This window comes from Leucoraja erinacea, chromosome 26, assembly GCF_028641065.1.
Source record: "Leucoraja erinacea ecotype New England chromosome 26, Leri_hhj_1, whole genome shotgun sequence".
Taxonomy (NCBI): Eukaryota; Metazoa; Chordata; class Chondrichthyes; order Rajiformes; family Rajidae; genus Leucoraja; species Leucoraja erinaceus.
The window spans coordinates 296,608-321,819 of record NC_073402.1 but is presented as its reverse complement, the minus strand read 5'-3'; the positions used below and the strand labels follow the sequence as shown (position 1 = coordinate 321,819).

Here is a 25,212-nt window from a genome sequence, read left to right as displayed (position 1 = left end):
TGCAGGAGGAGGCCATTCGGCCCTTGAAGCCAGCACGGCCATTCATTGTGATCATGGCTGATCGTCCCCAATCAATAACCCGTGCCTGCCTTTTCCCCATATCCCTTGATTCCACTAGCCCCTAGAGCTCTATCTAACTCTCTCTTAAATCCATCCAGTGAGTTGGCCTCCACTGCCCTCTACGGCAGGGAATTCCACAAATTCACAACTCTCTGGCCTCCCCTTTATTCTAAGACTGTGGTCCCTGGTTTTGGACTCACCCAACAATGGGCACATTTTTCCTGCATTTAGCTTGTCCAGTCCTTTTATAATATTATATGTTTCTATAAGATCCCCCTCATCCTTCGAAACTCCAGTGAATACAAGCCTAGTCTTTTCAATCTTTCCTCATATGACAGTCCCGCCATCCCAGGGATCAATCTCGTGAACCTACGCTGCACTGCCTCAATCAAAAGGATGTCCTTCCTCAAATTAGGAGACCAAAACATTGCATCTCCACCATCAACACTTTAAGTATCATTTGCCAGTCTATCCTAGCCAATTCCCATCTCATACCTTCAAAGTCTTTGTTCTTTAAGTACTCATTTGTAAAGACTAATTTAATATATTTAATGTCAGTCTAAACATCAATTAAATGGTACTTCCAATCAAGGACAGCATTGATGCATTAACTGTACTGGTGGGATATGAATATACACATCAAATTTGGTTAACTTCAGCTTGGGATCTGTCTTGTTAGGCCATTGCCATGGTTCAGGGACATTTCAGAAATACAACACAATTCCCTGCTTTTGGTTTAGGAGAGCAAATACCCTTGGATCTCAGCAGACAAACAGGACGGTTTACCTGTATCTCCACATCAGTGAGCTTGCGGGTTTGTTCTGCAGTTTGAGTCAGGAGATTGGTTCCTATCTCCAACATTGCTGCAGTCTGGTTGCGCACCACATTCCTCTGGATATCCACGATCTCCATCTTCACACTGTCCTGAATGTAGGTTTCAAGCTGCAATGAGAAATGAAACATGTGAGAAAAACATTTTTCACACAGAGAGTGGTGAATCTCTGGAATTCTCTGCCACAGAAGGTAGTTGAGGCCAGTTCATTGGCTATATTTAAGTATTTAAGAGGGAGTTAGATGTGGCTAAAGGGATCAGGGGGTATGGAGAGAAGGCATACTGAATTGGATGATCAGCCATGATCATATTGAATGGCGGTGCAGGCTCGAAGGGCCAAATGGCCCACTCCTGCACCTAATTGTTATGTTTCTATGTTTCTATATAAACATTAAACAATGATCCATTGTTAGATAAGTCTCCCTGGCTTTCAACTTCGAAAGCAATGTAAAATTTATAATATGGGTGAAAAATTGATTGCATCGCTTAGGCGCTGGTGAAATTCTTCCATTTTTCTCCATGTTGGAGGCTCTTCTGATAATGATTTTTATCATTGGATTATTTTCCAACGTGGCAATTGAATTAGCAATGTCCTTTGAAGCTGTGACTCCAAGACCAAGATGCAATGCAAAGAGCAGAAGAATGGAGTTTCACAGCAATTTATGGAATTTGTCAAGTTCTTCTTTTCATAGAAGAGCTGCTGATCCTCCAGAACCAACTGTTAATTATGTTTAGATCATGTTACTCCGTTGTAATAACGTTCGGGCAGATACAGTTATCAAGTGCAAGAATCACTGCAGAAATAGTGCGGCACAGTGGCGCAGTGGTAAAGTTGCCGTCTTACAGCGCCAGAGACAAGGTTTCGTTCCTGACTATGGGTGCTGTCTGTATGGAGTTTGTACATTCTCGCTGTGACCATGTGGGTTTTCTCCGGGTGCTCCGGTTTCCTCCCACATTCCAAGGACGTGCAGGTTTGTCGATTAATTGCCCTCTGTAAATTGCCTCTCGTGTGTAGGATAGAATTAGTGTACGGGTGATCGCTGGTTGGAGTGGACTACGTGGGCTTAAGGGTCTGTTTCCGTGCTCTATCTCTAAACTAAACTAAACTAAACTAAACTAAACTAAACTAAACTACAATACACACCTCCCTACCAACTCTCCTGAAGCTTTGCTATCTCCTTCCATTGCACCAATTTCTGTTGCTACAAGTTCCTCACGTACCTTCATCCAAAGTAAGAGCAGTAAATCTGGAAAGGTGCAGCAGAATCCCTCCCGAGTGATGGGGAACATATGTTTCTTTTGGGCCCATCGATATTGTTTTCAATTCAAATGTTTAAACTCAAAAGAGCAAGTGTTCATTCCATTTTATACCAGCTGAATAATCAAATTCAATTTATTTTGTTGATGCATCTGCTGTTAAAAAAATATCATTCTAACAATGGTATTTTTCTGTGGAAATCTGACCCTCAGCAATGTGACAACAAGTCTGGTGATGGTTGCAGATATTCTCATCACAATTGGAGAAAATGGCAAGAAAATGCTGAGAAAAAATTGCTGGGAATGACAGCGCCAGTCAGCAGGGAAAAAAATATTGGCACCATCGCTAGAACAAACATTTGTGACGACATCGGTATTTGCCAGCGAGAAATGGGATTAGAGCAAACTGGCAGTATATTTTGCAGTTTTGTACTACACAAAAAATAAAAATCAGACAAATTGCAGCAAAACTACACAACTTAGTGATAAAGTAGTCAAATGTTCCCATGGATTTTCATAAAAGTGTGTTCCAGCACAATGTAACAAATGCTTAAGGAGATATTAACATAAACAACCCAAACAAGGTTGAGAGGGTAGGTTGACAGAGGTATCTTTCTATGTCTGTCCAATATTATCTCTGGATGACAGAATATTACCATTTACTTTGTTGCAACTAACACTCCTGATGTGCAGAGTCTCCATTTAAGGTTATAGATGTGGTCAGCACAGGATATTTATGAATATCGGCATTTAACTGGAACAACCAGGACCAGGAAATTTAATGGATCGAAAAACAAAATGCTATTTGAACATAGTGGTTCAGGTAGCACCTGTGGAGGAGAATAGACAGTCAACATTTTCAGTTGAGACCTTTTGTGTGACAGAGTTTTATAGATCTTTAGATATTTGGGTTAATTTAATTAGTCACGGTGGTGCAGCGGTAGAGTTGCTGCCTTACAGTGAATGCAGCGCTGGACACCCGGGATCGATCCTGAGTGTGAGTGCTGTCTGTATGGAGTTTGTACGTTCTCTCCATGACCTGCGTGGGTTTTCTCTGAGATCTACCATTTGCCTTTCATATTTTTATCGATTTTTATCAGGTCTCCATTAGCCTCTGACACGCCAAAGAAAACAATCTAAGTTTGTCCAACCTCTTGTAGGTAATGCCTTTATAAATCAGAGCATTGAGTATAGAAGTTGGGATGTAATGTTAAAATTGTACAAGGCATTGGTGAGGCCAATTCTGGAGTATGGTGAACAATTTATGTCACCAAATTATAGGAAAGATGTCAACAAAATAGAGAGAGTACAGAGGAGATTTACGAGAATGTTGCCTGGGTTTCAGCAACTAAGTTACAGAGAAAGGTTGAACAAGACAAGTCTTTATTCTTTGGAGCGCAGAAGGTTAAGGGGGGACTTGATAGAGGTCTTTAGTTTTTAATGCTAGGATTAAAGGATTTATGTCTCAGCAGGATTTGGAAAAACTTGTCCATGCATTTATCTTCAGCAGGCTCGACTACTGTAACCGTGTCTTTACAGGTCTCCCTAAAAAGTCGATCAGACAGCTGCAGTTAATTCAGAACGCTGCTGCTCGAGTCCTCACTAAGACCAAAAAAGTAGATCGCATTACTCCAGTTCTGAGGTCTTTACACTGGCTTCCTGTCTGTCAAAGAATTGATTTCAAAATACTACTGTTGGTTTACAAAGCATTGAATGGTTTAGGGCCAAAATGCATTTCTGATCTTCTGCTTAGCTACGGACCACCCAGACCTCTCAGATCGTCTGGGACAGGTCTGCTCTGTGTCCCCAGAGTCAGAACTAAACATGGAGAGGCAGCATTTAGTTTTTATGCACCACATATCTGGAACAAACTCCCAGAAAACTGCAGGTCTGCTGCAACACTCAGCTCTTTTAAATCTAGACTGAAGACTTTTCTGTTTGCCGCTGCCTTTCAGTAAACAATACAATTTATTAATTACCTATACTGCCCTGTAACTTCTATTCCTGGTTTTATTCTATTTTAAATATTTTATTTGATTGCTTTTAATTTTGTAATTATTTTATCTGAATAATCTAATAATCGTTTTACATCTAAATGTCATTTTATATGTGTTTCTTTCCAATGCTTTTAATGTTTTATGTAAAGCACTTTGAATTACATTGTTGTTGAAAGGTGCTATACAAATAAACTTGCCTTGCCTTGACTTGCCTTGCCTTTAAAATGATGAGAGGGATAGACAGAGTTGAAGTGGATAAGCTTTTTCCATTGAGAGTAGGGAAGATTCAGCCAAGAGGACATGATTTGAGAATTAAGGGACAGACGTTTTGGGGTAACATGAGGGAGAACTTCTTTACTCAGAGAGTGGTAGCTGTGTAGAATGAGCTTCCAGTGGAAGTGGTGGAGGCAGGTTCAATTTTATAATTTAAAAATAAATTAGATAGGTATATGGGCGGGAAAGGAATGGAGGGTTATGGTCTGATTGCAGGTAGATGGGACTAGGTGAGAGTAAGTGTTCCGCACGGACTAGAAGGGCCGAGATGGCCTGTTTCCGTGCTGTAATTGTTATATGGTTATAGGGTCGATAGTTAGAACATTTTTCCTAGGATGAAAATGTTAAAAGACTGGTGGGCATGGCTTTAAAGGAAATGTGCGGAACAAGTTATATATATATATATCTAACACAGAAAGTGGTGGGTACCTGAAATACAGTGTCAAGGGTGGTGGTGGAGGCAGATGCAATAGTCACATTTAAGAGGCTTTTGGACAATCATGTGAATATTCTGGGAATGGAGGGATATGGATCACATGCAGGCAGGGAAGAATAATTTAATTTGACATCATAATCAGTGACGTTGTGGGCCTAAGGGTCTAATTCTGTATTGTACTGTTTTAATGTTTTAACTGTTGATCAATTACAGGCAGTTAGGGCATCATCACAAATGCAGAGCCCAGTTAGAATAATTACGACAAGGACTTCTCCAAAAGCTCAGGACTTTACAAACATTTGCACTGAAGTTCTGGACATTCATGCGATAAAATATCTGATCACATGAATCAGAATCAAAATTGATCTTATAGAGGTGTAAAAAATCAAGTGAAGAATGTATCGGGTAGACACACTGAGTCTCTTGCCAAGAGTAGGGGAATCGAGAACCAAAAACATAGGTCTAAGGTGAAGGGGGAAAGATCTAATAGGAACCTGAGGGGTAACCTTTTCACACATAGGGTGGTAGTGTATGGAACAAGCTGCCAGAGGACGTAGTTGATGTAAGGACTATTGCAATGTTTAAGAAATATGTACATGGAAAGGATAGGTTGGGAGGGCCAATATGGTCCAAATGTAGGCAGGTGGGACGAGTGTAGAAGGGACATGGTGGTCGGTGTGGGCAAGTTGTGCTGAAGATCCTGTTTCCAAGCTGTGTGACTATGACTCTATATCAACCATCACTTGCATAACTGTTCCAATTTGTCCTAAATAAATCATTTATTGGTCTTAATTATTAATATTAACACTGTTCCTCTCTCTACAGATGCTTTGAGGCCTGCGGACAATTCATGGTTATAGCTGATTTTAAACTGCATGAGTATCACTATACACATTGCAACAAAGCATAAGACATAGCAGAAGCATAAACAAAGCCAATCATAACATGATTAGGAGAGCTGTGAATTTGGGAAAAGAAAATATGTTTTGATAACTCTAATACAGAATCAACGATAGAAGGGTATTTGGATTTTCTAAAGGAATTTGATGTTGCATTGCAGAAAAGGTAGTTGTTTAATTAAGGGCTAATGGAATTGGTTGCAATATATTGGAATGTGCAGAGGATTAGCTAAGAACAGAAAGGCGAAAGAATAGTTAAACATTTTTTTTTAGGTTGGCGTTCCTCCAGAATGGCATGCGGAGCAAATTTAATTTGTCAACAATTTATAATCTACTCTGGCGCCTCAGATGAACGTAAAATACTAGTACTTTGTGTCTTAACAGTAATTCAACATTTTCAATTTTGCTGATAATGAACAGTTGAATGGTAGATTGACTGTGAGAAAGATGCAAATGTCTGTCAAGGCACAAAGATAACATTGAGTCATAGGATCATAGTGATACAGTGTGGAAACAGACCCTTTGGCCCAACTCGCCCACACCGGCCAACAATGTCCCAGCTGCACTAATCCCATTTGCCTGCGCTTCCAAACCAGTCCTATCCATGTACTTGTTTCTTAAACGATGGAATAGTCCCAGCCTCAACTACCTCCTCTGGCAGCTTGTTCCATACACTAGCCACCCTTTGTGTGAAAAAGTTACCCCCCAAGTTCAAGTTAGTTTATTACCCCTCGGATTCCTATTAAATCTTTTCCCCTTTAGCTTGAAGCTATGTCCTCTGGTCCTCGATTCCCCTACTTTGGGCAAAAGATTTTATATGCCTCTATAAGATCTCCCCTCATCCTCCTACGCTCTATGGAATAGAGACCCAGCCTACTCAACCTCTCCCTATAGCTCACACCCTCTAGTCCTGGCAACATCCTCATAAATATTTTCTGAACCCTTTCAAGCTTGACAATATCTTTCCTATAACATGGTGCCCAGAACTGAGCACAATATTCTAAATGTGGTCTCACCTGTGTGCGGAAGCGGCGCTGACGGACGAGATGCCGAAGCAAAAATGTCGAAGCCAAAGAACGGAGTGGAAACGAGGCCGAAACGATAATAAACCGAAAGAGTCCGAAGACGAAACGCCTACTAACCAAAAGGATGGGACACCCAAATGCAAACTAACCGAAAGGGCAGGATGCTTAATACCCAAGGAACCGAAAAACTGCTTCGCCTAAAAGTAAACTTACCGAATGGCCGCTCAGTCGATACACCACCTACCCGAAAGGCGGCGTCGCCTACAGGCCAAAGGACCGAGTGCCGCTTAACAGAAAAGTCTAATAACGGACTTGACGTTGCCGGGGGGCAGGGCTTGTCAGTGATTGGTCCAGACCCCCGCATCCATCACATCACAGTGAAGGCATGAACATTGCCCCAAACCTCTGCTCCACCCGACCCGCAGCCCGCGGAGGGTGGCCGTGGGAGGGTGGGGGCTATCCTGAGCGATGCACACCTTCGGCCACTTTCAACTTGGTGCTTGGGTTCAGATTGCCCAGTCACCTATGGCTTGTGTGGGAAAATGAACCGCACGCTCCCGTCTACCCCTTCTCTCTCCCCTCTTCTCTCTCTCTCTCCCTCTCTCTCTATCTCCCTTCTCTCTCTCCATTCTCTCTCCCCTCTTCTCTCTCTCCTCCTCCTCTCTCCATGGTTGTCACAACTTGCAGCAGGATCTTGATCGGTTGGGCATGTGGGTCAAGGAACGGTTGATGGAATTTAATACAGGGAAATGTGAGGTGTTTTAGGAACTCTAACATGCATATGATCTAGGAGTGCATATAGTTCTTTGAAGGTGGCATCACAGGTAGATAGGGTGGTCAAGATACCTTTTGGCACTGGCCTTTATAAGTCAGCGTATTGAGTATAGATGTTGGGGGGATCATGTTGAAGTTGTATACGAAGTTGGTGAGGCCGCATTTAGAGTATTGTGTTCAGTTTTGGGCACCATGTTATATATAATCCATATAACAATTACAGCACGGAAACAGGCCATCTCGGCCCTTCTAATCCGTGCCGAACACTTACTCTCACCTAATCCCATCTACCTGCACTCAGTTCATAACCCTTCATTCCTTTCCCGTCCATATAACTATCCAATTTATTTTTAAATGATAAAATCGAACCTGCCTCCACCACTTCCACTGGAAGCTCATTCCACACAGCTACCACTCTCTGAGTAAAGAAGCTCCCCCTCATGTTACCTCTAAACTTCTGTCCCTTAATTCTCAAATCATGCCCTGTTGTTTGAATCTTCCCTACTCACAATGTAAAAAGCTTATCATATAACCATATAACCATATAACAATTACAGCACGGAAACAGGCCATCTCGGCCCTACAAGTCCATGCCGAACAAACTTTTTTTTCCCCTTAGTCCCACCTGCCTGCACTCGTACCATAACCCTCCATTCCCTTCTCATCCATATGCCTATCCAATTTATTTTTAAATGATACCAATGAACCTGCCTCCACCACTTCCACTGGGAGCTCATTCCACACCGCCACCACTCTCTGCGTAAAGAAGTTCCCCCTCATATTACCCCTAAACTTCTGTCCCTTAATTCTGAAGTCATGTCCTCTTGTTTGAATCTTCCCTATTCTCAAAGGGAAATGCTTGTCCACATCAACTCTGTCTATCCCTCTCATCATTTTAAAGACCTCTATCAGGTCCCCCCTTAACCTTCTGCGCTGCAGAGAATAAAGACCTAACTTATTCAACCTATCTCTGTAACTTAGTTGTTGAAACCCAGGCAACATTCTAGTAAATCTCCTCTGTACTCTCTCTATTTTGTTGACATCCTTCCTATAATTTGGGGACCAAAATTGTACACCATACACCAGATTTGGTCTCACCAATGCCTTGTACAATTTTAACATTACATCCCAGCTTCTATACTCAATGCTCTGATTTATAAAGGCTAGCATACCAAAAGCTTTCTTTACCACCCTATCTATACGAGATTCCACCTTCAAGGAACTATGCACGGTTATACCCAGATCCCTCTGTTCAACTGCATTCTTCAATTCCCTACCATTTACCATGTACGTCCTATTTTGATTTGTCCTGCCAAGGTGTAGCACCTCACATTTATCAGCATTAAACTCCATCTGCCATCTTTCAGCCCATTTTTCCAAATGGCCTAAGTCACTCTGTAGACTTTGGAAATCCTCTTCATTATCCACAACACCCCCTATCTTGGTATCATCTGCATACTTACTAATCCAATTTACCACACCTTCATCCAGATCATTGATGTACATGACAAACAACAAAGGACCCAACACAGATCCCTGAGGCACCCCACTAGTCACCTGCCTCCAACCCGATAAACAGCCATCCACCATTACCCTCTGGCTTCTCCCATTCAGCCACTGTTGAATCCATCTTGCTATTCCTGCATTTATACCCAACAGTTGAACCTTCTTAACCAACCTTCCATGAGGAACCTTGTCAAAGGCCTTACTAAAGTCCATATAGACAACATCCACTGCTTTACCCTCGTCAATTTCCCTAGTAACCTCTTCAAAAAATTCAAGAAGATTAGTCAAACATGACCTTCCAGGCACAAATCCATGTTGACTGTTCCTAATCAGACCCTGTTTATCTAGATGCTTATATATATTGTCTCTAAGTATCTTTTCCATTAATTTGCCCACCACTGAAGTCAAACTAACAGGTCTATAATTGCTAGGTTTACTCTTAGAACCCTTTTTAAACAATGGAACAACATGCGCAGTACGCCAATCCTCGGGGACTATTCCCGTTTCTAATGACACTTGAAATATTTCTGTCATAGCCCCGGCTATTTCTACACTAACTTCCCTCAATGTCCTAGGGAATATCCTGTCAGGACCTGGAGACTTATCCACTTTTATATTTTTCAAAAGTGTCAGTACTTCTTTTACTTTGAACCTCATAGTATCCATAGCTACTCTACTAGTTTCCCTTACCTCACATAACTCAATATCCTTCTCCTTGGTGAATACCGAAGAAAAAAAATTGTTCAATATCTCCCCCATCTCTTTTGGCTCTGCAGATAGCTGTCCACTCTGTCTCTCCAATGGACCAATTTTATCCCTCCTTATCCTTTTGCTATTAATATAGCTGTAGAAACCCTTTGGATTGACTTTCACCTTACTTGCCAAAGCAACCTCATATCTTCTTTTAGCTTTTCTAATTTCTTTCTTAAGATTCTTTTTACATTCCTTATACTTCTCAAGCACCTAATTTACTTCATGCTGCCTATAATGATTGTAGATCTCCCTCTTTTTCCGAACAAGATGTCCAATTTCCCTTGAAAACCAGGGCTCTTTCCAATTTTTACTGTTTCCTTTCAACCGAACAGGAACATAAAGATTCTGTACTCTTAAAATGTCCCCTTTAAATGTCCTCCATTTCTCTTCTACATCTTTCCCATAAAACAAAATGTCCCAGTAAATAACCATAGAACCATATAACAATTACAGCACGGAAACAGGCCATCTCGGCCCTACAAGTCCATGCCGAACAAATTTTTTTCCCCTTAGTCCTTTTTCCCCACGTTTCACTGATCGCCACAACATCATACTTCCAAATCATCTCGCATCGCATCAAAGTTAGCCTTTCTCCAATCAAAAATCTCAACCCTAGGTCCAGTTCTGACCCTCTCCATAGTTATATTGAAACTAATGGTATTGTGATAACTGGACCCGAAGTGCTCCCCAACGCATACCTCCGCCACCTGTCCAGTCTCATTTCCTAACAGGAGGTCCAGCACTGCCCCTCCTCTAGTAGGTACCTCTATGTATTGCTGCAAAAAACTATCCTGCACACATTTTACAAACTCCAACCCATCCAGCCCATTTACAGAATGTGTTTCCCAGTCTATGTGTGGAAAGTTGAAATCTCCCACAATCACTACCTTGTGCTTACTACTAATCTCTGCTATCTCCTTACATATTTGCTCTTCCAATTCTCGTTCCCCGTTTGGCGGTCTATAATACACCCCTATAAGTGTTGCTACACCTTTCCCACTTCTCAATTCCACCCAAATAGCCTCCCTAGATGAGCCCTCCAATCTATCCTGCCAAAGCACTGCTGTAATATCTTCCCTGACTAGCAATGCAACACCTCCACCTCTTGCCCCTCCAATTCTATCACACCTGAAGCAACGAAATCCTGGAATATTTAGTTTCCAATCACAGCCCTCCTGCAACCACGTTTCACTGATCGCCACAACATCATACTTCCAGGTGTCTATCCAGACTCTAAGCTCATCCACCTTTCTTACAATGCTCCTAGCATTAAAATATGCACATTTAAGAAAACCCCCGTCTCTTATTCTCTGTTTATTTCCTTTTTTTCCTTTCTCCTCTTGTGTCCGAGTGCTTCCCATTTCTGCTTCCTGCCTCCCATTCTGTCTGCTACCTTTCGCTATTTGAGTCCCTCGTCCACGTCAACTCTGTCTATCCCTCTAATCATTTTAAAGACCTCCCCTCCTCAAGTCCCTCCTTAACCTTCTGCGCTCCAAAGAATAAAGACCTAACTTGTCAAACCTTTTTCTGTAACTTAGGTGCTGAAACCCAGGCAACATTCTAATAAATCTCCTGCTTACTCTCTCAATTTTGTTGACATCTTTCCTATAATTTGGCGACCAAAATTGTACACCTTACTCCAGAATTGACCTCACCAATGCCTTGTACAATTATAGGAAATATGTTGTCAAGCAGGAAAGGGTGCAGAGGATGTTTATGAGGATTTATGAGGATGTTGCCAGGACTCAAGGGCCTCAGCTACAGGGATAGTTTGAGTAGGCTGGGACTCTATTCCTTAGAGCGCAGGAGGTGAGGGCGATCTTATAGAAGTGTACAAAATCATGATACGAATAGTCGCACAGTCGCTTGCCCAGAACAGGGGTATCAAGAACAAGAGGGCATAGGATTAAGGTGAGAAGGGGAAAGATTTTTACACAAAGGGTGGGTGTTTGGGTGCTACTTGCGCCGGGCATAGTTGAGGCAAGTACTACTGCAACATTTAAGAAACACTAGATTAAGTGGGACCCATTGGGTCCCATTGTCACACGGGAGGCCTGGTCCCCCAAGGCAACCCGTTCCCCAACACAATATTACACCACTCACCCATATCCCCTAACTGTGCAGGTGCGGCTCATTTCACCTCATCCTCCAGCATTCCCTCCCCCTCCTCTTCATGTGTGGGAGTGGGGAGGGGAGGGAAGGGGGTGTGTGGTGGGCGGCATGTGTGGGCGGGTGTGTGTGTGGGCAAGGGGAGGGGGAATGGCTTCAGTCAGGGGCCGGTGGGGGGGGGGGGGGGGGGGAGTGCTTTACCTTTGCCTGCCACTGCCGTGGTCTACCACTGACGCTGCTGTGACCTACCGTTGCACTTCCCACCAGTTTCAGGCGGGGACCGGTGGGAAGTATCCTGCAGCCGGGGACGGGATGGCTTTAGGTCGGGGAGGAGCGTCCTGTAGCCGGGGGAGGGGGACAGCTTCTGGCGGGGGTCGGTGGGGGAAGGGGTGGGAAGCGTCCTGCATCTGAGGATTGGGACAGCTTCAGGCGGGGGCCAGGGGGATCGTCCAGTGGCCACAGGATGGGGATGGCTTCAGGTGGAAGCTGTCAGGGGCAGGTGGGGGGGATGAGTTCAGGTGAGTGCCGTCGGGCGACCAATGGGGCCAGTGCGGGGGGGTGTCCTGCAGCTGGGGAGCAGGACGAATGGTTTTGGGGGGCACATCCTGTTGCTGATGACGGGGACGGCTTCAGGCAGGGGCAGGTGGGGGGAAGCATGAACGGCTTCAGGCAGTTGGAGCATCCTGTAGCCGGGGGGGGGGGGAGGGGGGTGGCTTCAGGGGGGGGTTGTCGGGGGGCTGTCCTGGGCCTGTGGGGGGCAGGGTCCTGCAGCCGGAGGTGATGGACAAATTCAGGTGGAGGCTGACGGGGGCAGTTGGGGGAGGACGGAGCGTCCTGCAGCCAGGGGATGGGGGACAGACAAGGGACTGGCAAGGGAGGAGACCAATCGGTGTATTGTTGACTAACAATAGAGGAGACCAATCTGCGCATACGCTGTTTTTAATATTTTGAAACCTTAATAACTTTTAAACCAAACAAACGATCGGAAGATTTGTTGCACTTGAGCACAGGGGCATGTTGAGTAAAGTTGCAAAAAATCGTAGTGCTATCATGTACCGTTTTTGCACCAATGAAAAAACCTCGCAAAACGATAGAGCACAAGATCAGAGTTTTAGTTATGTACTAGACTAAGTGGGACCCATTGGGTCCCATGGGAGGCCTGGTCCCCCACCACAATATTCCACCACTCACTCATTGCCCCATGTGCACAGGCGCGACTGACAGGTTCCCATTGTGAAATCACTGATTCCCCTCTCCTCACCCCCTCACTCTGATCCCTGCCCTTCCCCCCCCCCCCCCCCCACACACTTACACCATCCCACTTTAACCCCCCCCTCCCCCTACCTATCCACTCTTAGAGGCTCTCCAGCGGTGCAGCCATTCTTCCCATTGGGTTCCCATTGTGATGTAGAACACGCAGGTATTACTGCGCAGCTGATGGGCACGGCAAGTGGAATAGGGATTTATTAAAGCTTAAATTGTGAATAACTCTTAAAATATAACAACAATTTAAAAGTTAAAGATGAGATTTATTCAGTCCATTCTTTCTTGTTGTGCCTCTTGATGCATGCTGCAGTCGGGGAGGGGTCTGCTTCAGGCAGGGGCCAGTGGAGAGGGGGGTGCTACTGTGCCTTACCCCTGCTGCTGCCTACCCTCTGCGGGAGGGGGTTGGGAGCATCCTGCAGCCACGGAAGGGGGATGGCTTCAGGCAGTGGTCATGGGGGTGGAGGGAGGGTCCTGCAGCCAGAGGGCTAGTATGGGTGTTGTGGGCTGAAGGGACTGGTTCTGGAGGGCTAGTATGGGTGTTGTGGACCAAATGGAATTGGGCTAGTACATGTGCTGTGGGCTGAAGGGTCTGGTTTCCAGAGGGCTCGTACAGACATTATGTGCTGATTGGAATTTTTGGGCTAGTATGGGTGTTGTGGGCCAAATGAACTGCTGCTGGGAATGGGGATGGCTTCAGACGGGTCCTGTCGGGGGCTGAGCTCTGCCGTGGCCTACCGCTGCCGACACCTGCCGCTGCACACCGCTGCACACCATTGCCACTGCCCTGGCCTAGTGCTGTCTTGGCTTACCGTTGCCGTTGCCGTTGCCTACTGCCGTCACTGCCCTGGACTACCGCTGCTGCTCCCCATTGGGGGGTTGTGGGGAGCATCCTGCAGCTGGGGACGGGACGGCTTCAGGTGGGGGCCGGTGGGGTGGGAGTGGCCTGAAGCTGGGGACGGGGAGAGCTTCAGGCGGGGGTGGGGGCATCCTGTAGCCAGGGGAGGAGTACAGCTTCAAGCCGGGCTTGCAGGAGCCGGTGGGGGAGGGGGGGGGGGGGAGTGTCCTGCAGCCGGGGGAAGGGGACGGGAGCGCTAAGGGCGGTGGAGGCCGGTTCCTCTGGATACTTTCAAGAGAGAGCTAGATAGGGCTCTTAAAGATAGCATAGTCAGGAGATATTGGGCGAAGGCTGGAACGGGGTACTGATTGGGGATGATCAGCCATAATCACATTAAATGGCGGTGTTGGCTCAAAGGGCCAAATAGCCTTCTCCTGCATCTATTGTCTATTGTTTATTGTCTATTATATTATCAGAATTTAGTTCGTATAGTTAGTCTAAGTGGCTGTTAAAGCTTGCTGTAACACTATGCTGGAGTATACTGTGAGTAGACTTTAATAAACATGTTGTACCCTGACGAGCGTATGACTGGCTTTATTACAGTCAATAATGCAATAGTGATGGAATCTGACAGTCTTGGTGATGGTCAGAAATCAGTTTAATAGAAAGCACATCACGAAGAATGACTGAGTGTCAGACTGATTGGGGGGTGGGGGAATGGTGGTGCAGTGGTAGAGTTGCTGCCTTACAGCGCCAGAGTCCCAGGTTCGATCCTGAATACTTGTGCTATCCGTACGGAGTTTGTACCTTCTCCCCGTGATTTGCGTGGGTTTTCTCCAGGAGGTCCGGTTTCCTCCCACACTCAAAGGCTTAATTGGCTTGATATAAATGGTAAAATTATCCCTAGTGTGTAGGATAGAGTTAGTGTGCGGGGATCGCTGCCCCTAGTGTGTAGGATAGTGTTAGTGTGGGAGCTGGTCGCCGCAGACTCGGTGCTGTATCTCGAAAATGAACTAAGAATATGAATGGCTTGCGTCAGCTTCAGGCAACTATTAGGTAAAATAGTGAGATTGTGTCATGAACCAAAGTGAAACCCACTTTAAAACTGTTAAAGGGAAAGACACAAAGTACTGGAGCATGAAATGGTAAATCTATTATCAATTCAACAATTAAAATTAAAATTTTAACTGATTAACAACCAATATTTTAAATATCTACAAATATGTGACTTTATGAAGAAATATATACCAAGATTTCACAGTATAAGGTTAGGCCCACTGGAAGAAGCAATGAATATTAAAGCGGACTCACAAAAAATAATATAATATCTATATAATAGTATTTTAAATAGCGAATTACCATCAACAGAGGCAATTAGAAAAGACTGGGAAAAAGAACTAAGGATAACAATTTTTAAAGAAACATGGGAAAAGTATTTGATATATATATCAAAAGCTTTTCCCACTGAGAGTAGGGAAGATTCAAACAAGGGGACATGACATGAGAATTAAGGGACTGAAGTTTAGGGGTAACATGAGGGGGAACTTCTTTACTCAGAGAGTGGTGGCTGTGTGGAATGAGCTTCCAGTGAAGGTGGTGGAGGCAGGTTCGTTTTTATCATTTAAAAATAAATTGGATAGTTATATGGATGGGAAGGCAATGGAGGGTTATGGTCTGAGCGCAGGTATATGGGACTAGGGGAGATTATGTGTTCGGCACGGACTAGAAGGGTCGAGATGGCCTGTTTCCGTGCTGTAATTGTTATATGGTTATATGGTTATATACATAAATGTTCGATTAATGCTAGACACAATATAATTTAATTTAAAATATAACATAGATTATATTATTCAAAAACTAGGCTGAATAAATTCTACCCAAATATCTCTCCCATCTGTGATAAATGTCTTTCTCAAAATGCCAATATTGCCATCTCTGGAGATTTATAATCATCATTATGATCATTGGACACAAGAGTCAAGAGTGTTTTATTGTCATGTGTCCCAGATAGAACAATGACATTCTTACTTGCAGCAGCACAACATAATATGTAAACATAGTACACTGTAAACAATATATTAAATGAGAAAGAAATAAAAAGTTTAGTGTGTGTGTCAGTTCATGACAAATACATAGCTTTATCCTGAACAAAGGTTTGAATTGATTTTTCTGTGACATAAAATTGCAGAACGGTCAAAGGTGAAAAGTTGGTGCAGATAATTATGATGGATTCAGGTAAATGCAGACATATTTGATTGCAATGAGCAGATGTATCGGCCTGTCCACCAGCACTGTGCAGGCCCGAAAACAGAGGTAGCAGTGTCATTTGTTTAAGGCAAAACAGGACAAATGTCATGTTGAAAAATGAATGGTGAGCGGATGTGGACCATTAGACAAATATTGTATTCAGCAAATAACATAACACTCAGGTCTGCCAGATAATTCTTGAATAAATATTAATGTAAATTTACTGAAACAATTTGTGAAACTATAATTTATATAACGTGTGTTTTTCTCTAGTGTTATTTGTTTTCATTGCCCTTCTGGGATATCATTAGAAATTATGCAGAACATAAGAGGCTTGGGATTTTGTTACACACTTCACATACACATGGGAATTTCATGAGAATCAGTGAGGTTTATAATAAAAAAATGGATGAAGATTGGGTACTTAAACTGCAAACTCAAGAAAACAAGATGTGTTAAGTCTCAAGAGAGAGCAGAAATGGGAATATTTACATGCTTATCGCAATTCACATTGAAAGCAACCACTACGTCACCGACGAAGCCTTTTAAAAAGCATTTGTCTGGATATTATGTAAGGTTGTGGAGTGAAAGTGAAAAGGGGCTGTCCCACTTAGGCGACCTAATCCGCGAGTTCTGGAGAGTTTGCCCTTGACTCATACTCGCAGCATGGTCAACACGAGGTTGTAGGAGGTCTTTGTAACTCTCCTTCATGAGTGGTCTCCGCGTACTCGAGGCCTCAGCTAGATCGAGGTGGTTTTTCCCAATATGTAAAAAAATGCCCGCGAGAAAAATAAAGTCGCCATGGAAAAAATCGATATTTTTTTTTACTCATAGGTTTAGTCGTAGTAGGTCGTAGGTAATCGAGGGAAATCGAAGGTAGTCGTAGATAGTCTTCGTCATAGTCAAAGGGAGGTCGAAGGAGATCGTCTTCACTCTCCACTATTTGGTGTCCAATTTTCCCAAAGTTAGTCATAGCTAGTCGCAGCTAGTCGAAGCTGGTCTTCAACATAGTCGAAGTAGGTCGAAGGTGGTCTTCTACATAGTCGAAGGAGGTCTTCAACGCTTCTAAACTCGCCAATTAGGTCGCCCAAGTGGGACACGCCCTTTAGGTAGCTAAATTCTCCAAAGATATAGACCTCCTGGGACTATGCAAATATAATCCATGCAATGCAATCAGTCATAGCAAATACTGTATGATGCAAAATCCACATCCAACAATATTCATTAAATTACCTTTGGATATTTGGGAAAGGTGAGGCTATGGAAGAGTCAAATTGAAAACTTTTGTATAATTCACTGTCTTCCTGGATGCATTTATTCTCTGCCATCATGAGATTAAATAAAATGAAGAGATATCTGTAAATTGAACCTGCCTTTCAAGTGCCCATATGGATGAAAAAAAGGCTTTATTTCTGTATTGTACTTATTTGGATTATTCTGGCAGAGTTCTGATTTAATCCATAAATTCTTGGATTAAATCAGAACTCCCTCGGAGATAAGGAGGAAAGGTTTGGACGATCAACGTCATGGGCACTGGGCAGTGAGAGCATCGATTGCTATCCAGCCCCATGTCCCTCCTGTGTCATGGGCAAGAGACGCAAGTCACCTTGAAGATTAGAGCCTATTTGCATATGTTAGAGTGGATGGAGGGGAAGACGGATGGAACAGTCTGGAAATTAACTCTTATAGAACCCCGTGCTCACATAGGATGAGACATTCATTGGGAGGATGTAGGCGTGAGGAGAGAAGATGGATTCGATGTAGGAGATTCCTCTTGGACTGGCAATTTATAATTTCTTACCAAGCACCAACATAACAGAACATTTCCTGCCCATTGTTAGCTGAAAATTGCTTGGAGTTACACACACATGAATCCGGGGGGTTTTCTTTGGAGTAAATGATGATAAATTCAGGTTCATAATTTGTAAAGAATATTCATTCCTTGCCCAATAATGGAAATTGCCTATGTGTGCTTTTTTTTCATTCTTTCTTCCATAGCATATTCCAGTTATTTTCTGGCGTTAACTGGACAGGTATGTGCAACCTGAATCCAGGTTACTAGCAGCACCTTTGCAGATTCACAGGATTCCATTCATCGGGTTTCTCTGAAGGGAGGCAGAGGCCCAATGGAAAATTCCACCAAGCCCATGAGCAGTCTGTTCCTGTCACATAAATCAGACCTAACAGCCATCACATGAGGCCTCACCAACCCGATTCCAGGCGAAAGTGTAATGAGCCTGTCCCACTGAGGTGATTTTTTAGGCAACAGCCGGCGAGGGTCAAGTTGGCGGCAGTCGCCTGAAAAACCGATAACTGGTACAGCGACTATCAGAGTGGAACACACACACATACGCACACGCACACACTTACGCACGCACACACACACACGCACACACATACGCACACACACATACGCACACACACACACACACATACGCACACACTCACGCACACGCACACGCACACGCACACACACACACACATACACACACACATTGCAGGTGGGGTGACAGGGCAAGCGGGAGGAGCGCTGTCTGAAATTCAACTGGTGCAAAGCCAAGGTGATACAGACACACACAGCGATGAACAAGAAGGTTGGCGCTGTGATTAAGACGGCTAAAGCATAGTGTACAGTAAGTCCTTTAAAAGAGGAAGGAGAGGGGGGAGATGGAGGGAGGAGTGGTGACTACTTTTAAGAAGCCAGACAACTTGTAAGAAGGCAGAGTTACACGACTGTGCAGCCCGGCAGACATTTAACATTAGCGGTCGGTTATCCTTGGTTCTGAAAACTACTGCTTACATTTTATTCCCCAATGAGTCAATTAAATTGACCGTAACAACCTATAAGAACCTACGAGAACCTTCGACCTCCTGGCAACCCACTAGGACCTCCTGGCAACCCATTAGGACCTCCTGGCAACCCACTAGGACCTCCTGGCAACCCACTAGGACCTCGTGGCAACCCACTAGGACCTCGTGGCAACCCACCAGGGCCTCGTGGCAACCCACTAGGGCCTCGTGGCAACCCACTAGGGCCTCGTGGCAACCCACTAGGACCTCGTGGCAACCCACTAGGACCTCGCAACCCACTGGACCTCGTGGCAACCCACTAGGACCTCCTGGCAACCCACTAGGACCTCCTGGCAACCCACTAGGACCTCCTGGCAACCCACGTACGGCACGAGAATTCTCGCTACTCTCCATGGCGGCTTCATTCTAGTCGCCGCTAATTTTTCAACATGATGAAGAATTCGCTGCAACCATAATGAGGCCGCGACTAGTTCCCAGAATGCGGGAACTACCCGGCAACCACCCGCGAACATGTGGTGATCATGTGGCGACTGCATAGTCTCCTGCACTCGCATAAAAAGTCACCTAAGTGAGACAGGCCCATTAGAATATCGCCTGCTTCCATTTCAGCCTGACTTTGGCAGCACCCAAAGGCAGTTAAGGGCCTGTCCCACTTCAGCCATTTTTCAGCGGACTGCTGCCGAGTGTCAAGTTGGTGGCACTCGCCTGAAAAACCGGGAACAGGAATGCAATTGTCAGAGTGGAGCACGCACACACACACACACACACACACACACACACATGCCCACGCGCACACACATACACACACACACACACCCACACACACACACACACACAACACACACACACACACACACACACACGCACACACACATGCACACACACACACACACACACACAAACACGCACGCACACGCATACACGCACACACACACAGGCACGCACGCACACACACACACGCACACACACACGCACGCACACGCATGCACACACACACAGGCACGCAAACACACACACACACACACACACACACACACACAAACACAACGCAAAGACGGGGGCCAGGGTAAGCGTGCTGTCTGAAATTCACACGGTGCAAAGCCAAGGTGATACCGACACACACTGCGATGAACAGGAAGGTTAAGACGGCAAGCACAGTGTACGGTAAGTCCTTTAAAAGAGGGGGGAGAAGGGGGGAGAAGGAGTGGAGACACTTTAAAGAAGCCAGACAACTTTTAATAAGCCAGAGATACACAGCTGTGAAATTCGACGGCATTTAACATTACCGGTCAGTTCTCCTTGGTTCGGAAAACTCGTGCTTACATTTTTTTCCCCCCAATGAGCAAAGCCGATTAACTAAAACTACCTACAACTATCTTGCCTACCTATAACTACACGGCGACCCCACTACAACTGCACCTGTGACTACAAAAGTATCAATTTTCTCCATGGCGACCAATTTTTGGTCACAGAAATATTTTCAACATGTTGAAATATTTGTGGCGACCATACTGAGGCCGCGACTAGTTCACACCATTGAAGATAAATGGGGAAACTGTGGATAGGGTGAGCTACTTTAAATACCTGGGAGTCCACATCTCTGAGGATCTGACATGGACATTACACGCTACCGCACTGGTGAGTAAGGCAAGGCAGCACCTTTACCACCTCAGGCAATTGAGGAAATTGAGATTGTCTCTGAGGATCCTCCAGTGCTTCTACTCAGCGGCTGTGGAAAGCATCTTGTCCGGAACATCACAATTCGGTTTGGGAACTGCTCTGCCCAACACAAAGAAGGCTCTGCAGAGAGTACTGCGTTCGGCAGAACGCACTATGGGAACTACACCGTTCCCCCTGTAGGAACTATACATCAGAAGGTGCAACTCCAGAGCCAACAAGATCTTGGGAGACCCCTTCCACCCAAACAACAGCCTGTTCCAACTGCTGCGGTCAGGCAAACGCCTCCGCTGCCATGCTGTGAAAACGGAGAGGATGAGAAGGAGCTTCTTCCCAGAGGCCATTAGGACTGTAAACTCCTATCTCACCAGGGACTAACTTACTGTACCTTTTTACTATTGTGTGGTGTCTTTTTTTTAATTACTGTTTTTTCTTTTTTTTCCACCCACAAATATGTAATATGGGAATATGTAATTCTGTTCCATTTTGTAGTTTTGTTGCACAATCCGCAAGCGTTGCCACTTTTCATTTCACTGCATACCTCGTATGCGTATGTGACGAATAAACTTGCTTTGACTTGAGAAGAGGGCCAGGGGGTGAAGGGGGCCAGGGTGAATGGGGCCAGGGTGAAGGGGACCAAGGTGAAGAGGGCCAGGGTGAAGGGGCCAGGGTGTGGGGGGCCAGGGTGAAGGGGACCAGGGTGAAGGGGACCAGGGTGAAGGGGGCCAGGGTGAAGGGGACCAGGGTGAAGAGGGCCAGGGTGAAGGGGCCAGGGTGAAGGGGGCCAGGGTGAAGGGGGTCAGGGTGAAGGGGGCCAGGGTGAAGGGGGGCCAGGGTGAAGGGGCCAGGGGGGGGTCAGGGTGAAGAGGGCCAGGGTGAAGGGGACCAGGGTGAAGGGGACCAGGGTGAAGGGGGAGGGGCCAGGGTGAAGGGGTCAGGGTGAAGGGGGGCCAGGGTGGTGAAGGGGACCAGGGTGAAGGGGGCCAGGGTGAAGGGGGCCAGGGTGAAGGGGGCAGGGTGAAGGGGACCAGGGTGAAGGGGGCAGGGGTGAAGGGGTCAGGGTGAAGGGGGCCAGGGTGAAGGGGGCCAGGGTGAAGGGGGCCAGGGTGAAGGGGTCAGGGGGGGTGAAGGGGGTCAGGGTGAAGGGGGCCAGGGTGAAGGGGGTCAGGGTGAAGGGGTCAGGGCCAGGGGGTGAAGGGGTCAGGGTGAAGGGGGCCAGGGTGAAGGGGACCAGGGGTGAAGGGGGCCAGGGTGAAGGGGGCCAGGGTGAAGGGGGCAGGGTGAAGGGGGCCAGGGTGAAGGGGTCAGGGTGAACCAAGGGGTGAAGGGGGCAGGGTGAGGGGGGGGCAGGGTGAAGGGGACCAAGGTGAAGGGGGTCAGGGTGAAGGGGGTCAGGGTGAAGGGGGTCAGGGTGAAGGGTGGGGGTCAGGGTGAAGGGGCCAGGGTGAAGGGGGCCAGGGTGAAGGGGTCAGGGTGAAGGGGTCAGGGTGAAGGGTGAAGGGGGCCAGGGTGAAGGGGGCAGGGTGAAGGGGGTCAGGGTGAAGGGGTCAGGGTGAAGGGGCCAGGGTGAAGGGGTCAGGGTGAAGGGACCAGGGTGAAGGGGGTCAGGGTGAAGGGACCAGGGTGAAGGGGTCAGGGTGAAGGGGTCAGGGTGAGGGGGGGGGCCAGGGTGAAGGGGTCAGGGGGTCAGGGTGAAGGGGGTCAGGGTGAAGGGGGGCCAGGGTGAAGGGGTCAGGGTGAAGGGGTCAGGGTGTCAGGGGTCAGGGTGAAGGGGTCAGGGTGAAGGGGGTCAGGGTGAAGGGGTCAGGGTGAAGGGGGTCAGGGTGAAGGGGTCAGGGTGAAGGGGCCAGGGTGAAGGGGGTCAGGGTGAAGGGGTCAGGGTGAAGGGGTCAGGGTGAGGGGTCAGGGGGGGGTCAGGGTGAAGGGGTCAGGGTGAAGGGGTCAGGGTGAAAGGGGTCAGGGTGAAGGGGGGGTGAAGGGTCAGGGTGGGGGTCAGGGTGAAGGGGGCCAGGGTGAAGGGGGCAGGGTGAAGGGGGGGTCAGGGTGAAGGGGGTCAGGGTGAAGGGGGGGTGAAGGGGTCAGGGTGAAGGGGGTCAGGGTGAAGGGGGCCAGGGTGAAGCCAGGGGCCAGGGTCAGGGTGAAGGGGTCAGGGGTGAAGGGGTCAGGGTGAAGGGGTCAGGGTGAAGGGGTCAGGGTGAAGGGGGTCAGGGGTGAAGGGGGCCAGGGTGAAGGGGGGGCAGGGGGGTGAAGGGGGTCAGGGTGAAGGGGTCAGGGTGAAGGGGCCAGGGTGAAGGGGCCAGGGTGAAGGGGGTGAAGGGTGAGGGTGAAGGGGGCCAGGGTGAAGAGGGGCCAGGGTGAAGGGGGCCAGGGTGAAGGGGGTCAGGGTGATACAGGTTGTAGGCGATTGTAGATCGTAGGTGGAAGGAGAGTGGAGAAATGGGTGTGAATCCAGGTGGGGCACAGGGGTGCGAGGGGATGGGGAAATATGTCGGGGGATGGGGGGTGGGGGTGGGGGGAGGGATGAAAGTTATCTAAAGGAAGGGTTGTAGTTATCTAAAATTGGAGAATTCAATGTTCGTACAGGTTGTAACCTACTCAAGCGGAATGAGGCCCCCCTTCTTCCCCTCTCCAATGTGCCCCTTCTAGAACCCCCCCCCCCCTTATCCCCCTCTCCCCTGTGTCCCACGTGGACCCCATGTATTTCTCCCCTCCCCTCCACTGCCACTAACATTCCTTCCTCTAGCTTCATAAATTCCCACTTTTTGACCGTTTTGTCTATCATTTAACCTCTGGCCTTTGTCGAACCAACTGCCTATTAAACCCCCTCCCCTATACTTGTCAGGCTTTGTCCTGCCCCTCCTCTATTCCAGAACCCACCCCCCCTCCACCAGTACTACAATCAGTCTGAAGAAGGATCCTGACCCAAAACATCATCAATTCATGATCTCCAGAGTTGCTGCCTGACCAGCTGAGTTACTCCAGCACTTTTTGACTTTTTTTTAGTAAACCAGCATCTGCAGTTCCTTGTTTCTATACTATTTGAGAGGATGAGCCATGAAAAAGTATTTCAACATTGTTTTCTTGCCACTGATTATAGGAAGGTAGAAAGAAACTGTGGAATGTCTTACCCAGGTGTCACCCATCTATTCCTCCGTATCTTTTCAGCATTTTCTGGAATTTGTTTTTGGGGAATCAAAATGATGAAAGATAAATGGCAGATGGAGTTTAACCCGAGCAAGTGTGAGTTGTTGCACTTTGGGACGTTGAATGAAAGGGGAAAGTATACAGTTAATGGCAAGACCTTTAACAGCATTGATGTACAGAGGGATTTTGGGGCCCAACTTCATAATTCACTGAAGGTGGCAGCACAAGTGAAGAAGGCATAGGGTGGCTTGTCTTCATTGCTAGGGGCATTGGATATAGAGTCAGCAAGTCATGATGCAGCTTTCTAGGACTTTGGTTAGGCCATATTTGGAGCATTGCATGTAGTTCTGTACAGGCAGGTGAGATCAGTTGAACCTGGCAGCATGTTTGGCAATGTTAAAGAGATAATTGTGGCCCACTATATACATGAATGTGTGCAGGATAGTTTTTTTGCAGCAATACATAGAGGTACCTACTAGAGGAGGGGCGGTGCTGGACCTCCTGTTAGGAAATGAGACGGGACAGGTGGCGGAGGTATGCGTTGGGGAGCACTTCGGGTCCAGTGATCACAATACCATTAGTTTCAATATAATTATGGAGAGGGTCAGAACTGGACCTAGGGTTGAGATTTTTGATTGGAGAAAGGGTAACTTTGATGAGATGCGAAATGATTTAAAATGAGTGAAATGGGACATGTTGTTTTATGGGAAGGATGTAGAAGAGAAATGGAGGACATTTAAAGGGGACATTTTAAAGTACATAATCTTTATGTTCCTGTTCGGTTGAAAGGAAACAGTAAAAAATTGGAAAGAGCCCTGGTTTTCAAGGGAAATTGGACCTTGTTCGGAAAAAGAGGGAGATCTACAATAATTATAGGCAGCATGAAGTAAATGAGGTGCTTGAGGAGTATAAGGAATGTAAAAATAATCTTAAGAAAGAAATTAGAAAAGCTAAAAGAAGACATGAGGTTGCTTTGGCAAGTAAGGTGAAAGTAAATCCAAAGGGTTTCTACAGCTATATTAATGGCAAAAGGATAACAAGGGATAAAATTGGTCCATTGGAGAGACAGCGTGTACAACTATCTGCAGAGCCAAAAGAGATGGGGGAGATATTGAACAATTTCTTTTCTTCGGTATTCACCAAGGAGAAGGATATTGAATTATGTGAGGTAAGGGAAACTAGTAGAGTAGCTATGGATACTATGTGTTTCAAAGTAAAATAAGTACTGACACTTTTGAAAAATATAAAAGTGGATAAGTCTCCAGGTCCTGACAGGATATTCCCTAAGACATTGAGGGAAGTTAGCGTAGA

At 46.2% G+C, this 25,212-nt stretch overlaps 1 protein-coding gene across 1 annotated transcript in view; it reads right to left on the bottom strand.

The window, feature by feature from the left end:
* Window positions 1–25,212, bottom strand: part of LOC129709593 (angiopoietin-2-like) — a 158,799-nt gene that overhangs the window by 83,852 nt on the left and 49,735 nt on the right. Inside the window, 1 exon segment of the mRNA XM_055656041.1 lies at window positions 847–1,002. Coding sequence (XP_055512016.1) covers window positions 847–1,002 — 156 coding nt within the window.